This window comes from Drosophila guanche, unplaced genomic scaffold (assembly GCF_900245975.1).
Source record: "Drosophila guanche unplaced genomic scaffold, DGUA_6, whole genome shotgun sequence".
Lineage (NCBI taxonomy): Eukaryota > Metazoa > Arthropoda > Insecta > Diptera > Drosophilidae > Drosophila > Drosophila guanche.
Window position 1 is genome coordinate 1740566 of NW_022995756.1, and position 8241 is coordinate 1748806.

The 8241-nt window shown below is 41.9% G+C and overlaps 1 protein-coding gene across 1 annotated transcript; it reads left to right on the forward strand.

Moving 5' to 3' along the window:
• The first annotated feature begins 225 nt into the window (after positions 1-225).
• On the forward strand, positions 226-5498 carry LOC117590069. The gene is made up of 9 exons (XM_034282399.1): positions 226-369; positions 558-1548; positions 1615-2502; positions 2561-3543; positions 3611-4014; positions 4075-4288; positions 4352-4549; positions 4614-4982; positions 5046-5498. The coding sequence occupies exons 2-9, from the start codon at positions 639-641 to the stop codon at positions 5163-5165; spliced, it is 4086 nt and encodes a 1361-aa protein (XP_034138290.1). The 5' UTR covers positions 226-369; positions 558-638; the 3' UTR covers positions 5166-5498.
• The last annotated feature ends 2743 nt before the right edge of the window (positions 5499-8241 follow it).

An 8241-nucleotide genomic window follows, 5' to 3' on the forward strand; every position in this document is an offset into this window, starting at 1 on the left:
TGTACTCCTAACCAGCTAATAATATTATAGTATATAATATATATTAAATAGAACCACTAACCAAATAGTATATATAGTATACTATTTTATAGTATACTATTTGGTTAGTGATAGAACATAAAAGTAGAGGAATATAATCTAAGATTACGGTATATTGAAGGTGTATTTTGAAAAAGAGAAGGTATATTTTGGTATATTTTTGAGGGCTTACCGATAATTCCGCGGTCACACTGGCTAGATGTCCCAAATTGATTTTTGAAATTTTTAAATAATAAATATAAGAGCAAGTGCAGTGGATCGAATGAAATAAATCACCATTATTGAGAACCACGCTTGAAGTAAGCATGGGAGCGAGCAGCAAATGTGAAGGTAAGATAAGTGTTTAAATCTGCATGCCAATATTTCGCCGTGTCGTGTGGGTCGGTGACACGGTGGTGGGAGGTGACTTCATCACCTTTGTTGTCCGCCTGTGCAGTGCTGCGGCGCATTGTGCAACTTGTGGATATTGATTAATTGCAAGAAACTAAAGATACACACACTTTGGAATTTCGTTGTAGGAGGAATCGAAAATTAGAACTACAGACAGACCTTTCCAACCATAACTATTTAAATCGGGGACGACTCTAAAAACCATCACAATGGATATAATGGAGCCACCAAAAGTCAATAACAACATGAACAAAGTGTCCCCCGTTGACAAGATGAGCTCCAGCATCAACAGCACACTGGAAGACACAACGCCCAGCGATTCAGGGGTGCAGTTGCTCGATTCCGAGAACAGTGATGTGATGCTGGAGTCCATGTGCTCCTATGAGGAGAGCTCGAGACCCATTAAAGTCACTTCACCACAATTACCTTCAATAGACCCTAACTCCAATGTGGCACCGGCTGAGTCCATGATGACTAGTGACTGTTCGACCTTTGACACCACTGAGAAAATTGTGTACAGGCGAAAGGTTCACAAGACTTCATCCACATCAAAAGCCCCGAAAAAGCGCGTATCCTTTCACGAGGATATTCTGAAAAACACTCGCACCGACAATATTCACATAGAACATGGCTTTATAACGTACAAAAATGGCCGCAAGCTGACCTTTGCGAACTCTGCGGGTGTGGCCGGAGCACCCGGCCGGTATTCCTGGTGCCCGGAACGAGATCGTTTCGAGGGACCCAATGAGATCTCTGCAGCTGGCAGAGACGATGATGATGGCGAAGATGCTATGGCTGGTGGTGGCAGAGGTGGCAAGCGACATTTGGTGTATAGAAATGCCTGCTCGGATGTGCTAGACTATGTCAACACGGACATGTTCGATACGAATGAGCCTGTTGGCCTGCAGTACGACGCTTCGGGTGTGTTCGAATATACCCCGTCTGCACAGAAACAGGCAGAGCCTGTCCTATATAATTGCGTTTGCAGCAGCTCCAACTCCAGCCTGGATTCGGATGAACAGGACAAGAACTCCAACTCGAATCGAAAGCAATACGAGCAGGCCAAGAGCAGCTCTTGTGATTGCATTGGCATGAGTAATGTAAACAATAATTTAATTGGTAAGGCAATAGAAGACTAGTCTTTAACTTAGTCGTTAACGTATATCTATAATCTCTATCAAATAGGTGACAACTGCTACTACTCGGAGCCCAATATTGGCGATGTCGACGGTCCCGCAATGAAATCAGTTTGGAACAAGGAGAAAAAGCCAAAGTCCAGCTGCCTTAAGAAAACAAAACGTCAGACGAACATCATTCTGGAACAAGATCTCAATGGCCGTGTCAAGACCTTTAATGTGCACGACATTAAGCATCAACTACTAGACAACAGCAGCAAAATGATCTTTGGATCATTGAAAAGTATTTTCACGATGCCCCTGCCAGAGCGAGGGGTGCCCGAAGGCTCTGAGGACCTTCAGGCGGTGGTAGAGTGCGTGCCAGAGCTGGAGCACACTCTGGAGACGAAAGCAAATCGTCCACAGGAGTCCCTAACGCTCAAACCCAAGCCATTCCTGAGCAAAAGTCTCGATGGCAATAAGCAGACACAGTCGGTTAAGAAATTTGTGCACAACGTAGATGAGCAGCTTCGGCACAAAAATGATGACAGCTCCGTGGAAGCCTCGCCCACGGAGACAAAACCCTCGCACACTTTGCAACGTCAGGAGGAATTCGATAAGGAAACAGCCGCCATAAGCAGCATTCCCAATGAATTCCGAAGCAAATTTATTATCAACTGCGAAAGCACAGTCTTCGAGCACACTGGTGTGTCCTACGAGACTGGGCAACCGCAACCAGAATTCTCCAACACAGACCAGCACTCCAGAGTAGCCAGTTTACTAGAGCAAAACACACCCATTGCCGAGCCAGCAGCTATTCAGTTAAAGAAGTCGTTCATGGATGCACCCATTGCCAAAACGTTTAGCAATTTCTTTCGCAGCCTTAAGGAAAGCACAAGTGCTGTGGGAACTCCAATTGAAAATCCAGAAGAAAAAGCAGCCGTAGATGATTGTGCTGGTAAGAAAGTGTAAACAAATTTATAATCTTATGTTATAATGTTTAATTTATTTAACAGCTTTAAAAATGCCTAAGCCGCAACAACAGCAAGCGGCATCCAGCTGCAAGCTGTACAGAAATCACTCTTCATCTACCTTATCTGAACCGACAAGTTCCACCAACAACAGCAGCGGCCACCACATCAATCAACAAGCTAATAATACAGATAGCCATTCGCGTCATCTGTCCTCTCCTCTGAAGAAGTATGGCCAGCCAATGCAACCAACTCGATACTACGACCAGCAGCTGCTCCACAGTCGTAGCCTTCACAGCCCCAACAGCTATCTGGCTGCTCCCGGGGGTGGCTGTGGGGGTCCTGGCGGAAGCGGACGCGACTCAAAAAGCACCATCCTAAGCGAGGAATACGATGATTTACTCACAATAACCACCACAGATACGACCAATGATAAGCGTTCCATGGACAGCGATCTGCTCATCATTGACTACACCGATGTGGACTATGCTCACCTTCTGAAACCTCCAGCACCTGCAGCCAAAACCTCATTAATCAATCGATTCCTACGAAATGTCACCCAAAAGAAAATACTAGAATCCTCCATTCGGAAGAACAATTTCTTCGCGGATAAACTACGAAACGAACAGAGGCTCTATGTCAAGGGGGCTCGACCCAAGAACTATGAGCTAATAGACGACCTCAATGCGGAAATCGCAATGGAGATTGAAATGTGTGGAACGAGCTCCCCTCGCCGAGAGCTGGCTGTAAGCCTTGATACGGATACGCCAGAGTGTGTATCCAGCTTTGAGCTTGGCATTGGAGAAATATCAATTGAATTGTTTCATGGAAAAAGTCTGCTGAATTTACGAGATTCCAAGGATCAGCTTTTAAAGGTGTTCAAGCTCTATACTGGTTACAGCACCGAGGGCGTTATGACCCCAGTCTTGGTTTTACTTACTGACAGGACACTATATGTTGCAGATCTGGATCGGGACAGCCTGTGCGCCAAGTTCGTTTTGGCCTACAAAGACTTAGATGTAATTTTGGTAAGCATTTTTTGGTTCAGTTCATTGTGATCTCTATCTATAATTATTGGAATTCAAATTATTCAAGATGGGTCCCTTCGGCAATACTGTTCTTCTGAGTAACAGCATGCGGGACATGCAGCAAGTTTTACTGTCAGGTGGACCATATCCAGCCGGATCCCTTGTTGCCAATTTGGAGCTTTGTGCCAGACGCAGCGGCGCCACTCTACCGGCTGTGGGTCAACTGACATTAGAGCACTTGGCCCCGCTGCAGGCTTTTGTTCGAGCCAACAGTTGTGTGGGTCGGGATGAACGCTGGCTATTCTATGCCGTTGTCAATGTTCCAGCTGTCGATTCATTCAGAGCAGACTCACCTGGTGAGCCACTGGGACCATCCATTAGAGGGTTCCTCATGCATCGACGGCTTAAGGAAACAGCAACCACGACAGCTGCGAGCAGGGTGCACTGGCAAGCGGGATACTTTTTATTGAAGTCCGTTGGAGTTTTAAGCTTTTTAATGATAAATTAATCGAATTTTATTAAATTTTATAGAGCCGGCGTCTTGTATATGTTTAATGACTCCACCCAGAATCTTCCCAGTTGGGCCATGGCTCTTGCCGAATGTCAAGGTGCCCGACGGACACTAAAGTCCGAGCGGCCTCATTGCTTTGAGATTATGTTAAAAGGTGAACTCCTGCAAATGGCCGCACCAGATGAGTACGTCGCGTCCGAATGGCTGCAAGCCCTTCTACAGTCGGCTACTGGAGTAAGTCATAATACAAGTAAATTAAACCCTTAAACAGTCTGTTAAATTCTGATTTGATTTTAGCATTTGAAACCGCAAGAGAAACACAAAACATTGGGCTGCACTATGATCGTTACGGAAAATCACTTGATAACCTTGCGGGAAGATTTTTCGTCACCATTGAGGCCACTCAACCATCATGTGGATACTAACGTAGTTCCACAAACCAAACAACTCTTATGTGAAGAAGAGCTATTGAGTGTATTTGAAACGGGTAGCCTAGTACGTATATTGAATATCGTATGCTATCAATATGAACAATTTAATGCTTATGTATTGTTTTCAGATGGGCTCTACAATGAGTACGCCGACTCGGGGCACTCAAAGATCTTTCTCTTCTTTAAGCTCCACGCCTACGAAAAATGGAAACGATCCGGAAACACCTAAGGAAAATTCGTCCCCTCCTGGAAAATCACAGCGAATGAGTAGTGTCTATGGAAAGAACTCTGGTCTGGCAATACTTACTTGTGGGGAAATTAAAGCCATGACTGGTATTAAGATAACATCTCGTACCGAGACCTGGTGGTGCATACTGGAGTTCTCGTGTCAAGAGGCGCCCTTGGAAAGTCTCGATGATTTGGTTATCTTTTTTGCCAGCAGCATGGAAATGCAATGCTTTTTGCGATTACTGGAACAGTTGTGGCAGGCCAAGAATGTATGTAGGATCAATGGGTCCCACAACCCTATTAATAATTACATAATTTTGGTCAAATTTTAGAACGATCTATTTCCAATAACAATACTGGACGACGGTGACGATTTAGCCGAGCAGTGTACCCTTCTTTATATAGAGACCAATCGAGCATGGGAGCCTCTGCTATCGGCTGCAATGGGTTAAGGCGCTTAGTGCTCAAGCTTATATATCCTCCATTTACAAACCCATACACAATTTATTTCCATGAATAATTATGTCTAAAGTGTTAAAAATACTATCCAGAATACTCAAACTAACTAAAAAACAATAGTATTTATATGCGAACGTAGTCGATATTATATATTACATTTGTATTTTCAATTTTGTATTGCCTGCTGCCTTCACTTAACTCATTTCATTGATTTGCGCTGTTGTTATACCTACATTGTATGTATATTTTTGTGATATTAAACGTAAACCTTTCTAATCATTTTCTTAGGTTGTATTTCAGTTATATTTATTTTTAAAATTAAATACTCCTTCTATAAATATAAAAAAAAACAATACGTAAATTAATCTACTTATACCGAGTATCAACTTAAAAATATAATTAAATAAATATGTTGTTTCAATAATGGTATTCTGGTATGAATGTACATATGGATTTACATATGTATTTACATACATATGCGTCTAAATTATGTAAAGTGCAATATATTATTATGCAGAAGGGGGGGGTTTGATTTTATACAGAATTCCGCAGTTCAATGCATGCAATTCCATTTCAATTATCAAAGATTAAATGCCGTGCCTCCTTTCGCTCTCAGCCACAACTCAACCTTTGCCAAAAGGAATAAACGTTATTATGACCCTATCTACTCATAAACACACATGCTACGTACATATGTATTTTTTTATATTATCTTAAGCTCTTTGAATGATGAGCCTTGGCGTTTTCAATAAATAGAAATGGTATAGGGTTGAGCAGTCCAAGTAAATGTGAGGTGGCTTCCTATTCTCTAGGCCGCGCATCAGTTGCAGCAGCCGGGGGAAGCTATCTACATACATAAATATGTACATACATATATACATACATACATATGCCTACATACATATGTACATTTCGAAATGAAGGTCTTTAGAGGATGCTGAAGAGGGATACGAGTTAAGTGTTGTAAGTATGTATGTACATATGCATGCACATACATATCTGCAGGTTTAATTTACTCTGTATGCACATATGTAGATATAAATGCTTTGTTTCTAGACAGTACAAAGTTTCAGTGATCGAGTAACACGGAAACTCTCCGAAATCATTTCGTACACTTATGCAAAACTTATAATTATCATAATTGGAAAATGTGGATATAAATTCATTAAAAACAACAATGTACACGTATATATGTATGTATGTATGTACGTATGTACAATTGCATGTATGTAAATATGTATGCAAAAGTTGCAGCTCAAAAATCAAGCTAAACAAAGCATTGCATTCAAACGTCCAAGAGGGAGAGAGAGTGAAAGAAAAGAGAGAGAGAGAGAGAATGAGGAATATGGAGAGAATGGGAGAGAAACGTAAAAAAACTCCAACCCTCTTAATAAGTCAAACGAGTAGAAGACAAGACTGCAACAGGAAAAAACAAGAATGAGAAAAATATACAGACACACAAACATACAAATGTACATTCTCACACATTCAGCTCAACATATACAACAGAATTTTCAACCGCAGCGACTTGAACATGCGCTACCATGTTTTAGATATTATTTGAAGCAAGTTCGATGATTTTGCAAGATCCTGACAGGAAGGAAGAATATTCTGAGCTACTTTTGCTCAAGCAAGCAATATGTATTAATAATTGTATGTACATACATACGAATGCATGTACATGCATGTATGTATTTGAGTCTGAAAATCTAAACTCCATGTTTGATTGCTTGAACCGATCAACGGATGGCGATACATACATACATATATATGTATGAAGTGGATCCAGAAATACTAAAACACTTGCGGACCCTTGAAAGAGAACACTACTCTTGGCAGTTCATGCTTTCTTCTGCTGGACTCACTTTCATTAATACAAGCATTGGCGAGCAAAATGCAGCAGCAAACCCAAATGCAACGAGAGCAATGCGCCCGAGAATGCTCGCTCTCCTCTGTGCCTCTCTCTCTCTCTCTCTCTCTCTTTTTCTCTCTAGGCAAACAGATCCCAGATACATGCACACAGTGTATGTATGTGCGTTCACATGTAAACGGATAAGTGCACAGCAATACCACACAACCCCAAAATGTTGGAAAACCAAATAAAAATACAAGGCGCATTGTATGTGCGTTTTCTGTTTTAGATATCACCGACTTCTGAATGCACTATGCTGGCGAATGCAATATACATATGAAAATGGTACACAACATTTTTGGTATACGAAATCTGTGAACATTTTGCAACACAGCTAATAACAAACTTATGTACATAGATACATCTCTGACTCATGTCCTGCATCTTTTCAATTCACGAACCACTAGCAAGCTTACTTATTCGAAGCGAAACGCAAATGTTCAACTAAATCAACATTCAAAAAGTCATCCTGCTTGGCGCTGTTGTCAATTCATTGTTTTTGTTTCAGCAGCAACAAAAAAAGTAGCTCATCTCAGTTGAAAACCAGTTTTTATGCTGTTAACCGGTTTTCATCCTGATAACTTACAGCGAATTTTGTGTCTCGCTGGGTCTGTGGCTGCGGCTCAGTCAGTTCCAACATAAATTGCAGTTCGCTTGCACGGGAGATATTCGGCGGCGGACCAATTCTAACATTTAGCTAATCAAGAGGAGAGGCTGGGCAAGTGTCATATGCCCAACGCTCAATGCAGCAAAATGTAAGGAACATACAAATAAACGCGCATTTTCCAGAGAAGTAGAAAAACTTCCACCCTCAAAGCGGCACACAACATGCGCGCTTACTTACACACACACAAGCACACTATACATACATACATACAGAGCGAACTAACACAAACATGTAAGAATGCTGCAGTCGACGAAGAAATAACTGCGAGGGCTATTCGACGGCCGCGTACCGAGTACCTGCATTCATCCTAACATATGCGTTCCAGGCAGGCTCAAAACAGGAATTATCACTTTGGCTTAAATAGAAATAAACGGTTTGGGGACACACGCAACCGAAGCATGTTTAATAATGTACCAAAGGTCTGACGAGGTCTAATATACCCGTGTACCCTATGGTATGTCACTGTCATTTGCGTCGCAGTCTCTGCCGC

Excerpts from the sequence above, each read along its gene's own strand:
- LOC117590069 (XM_034282399.1), top strand. The coding sequence starts at position 639 with ATGGATATAATGGAGCCACCAAAAGTCAATAACAACATGAACAAAGTG. Across the intron at positions 2,503-2,560 it reads AGCCGTAGATGATTGTGCTG|CTTTAAAAATGCCTAAGCCG; the intron begins GTAAGAAAGTGT and ends TTTATTTAACAG. Across the intron at positions 4,289-4,351 it reads TTCTACAGTCGGCTACTGGA|CATTTGAAACCGCAAGAGAA; the intron begins GTAAGTCATAAT and ends ATTTGATTTTAG.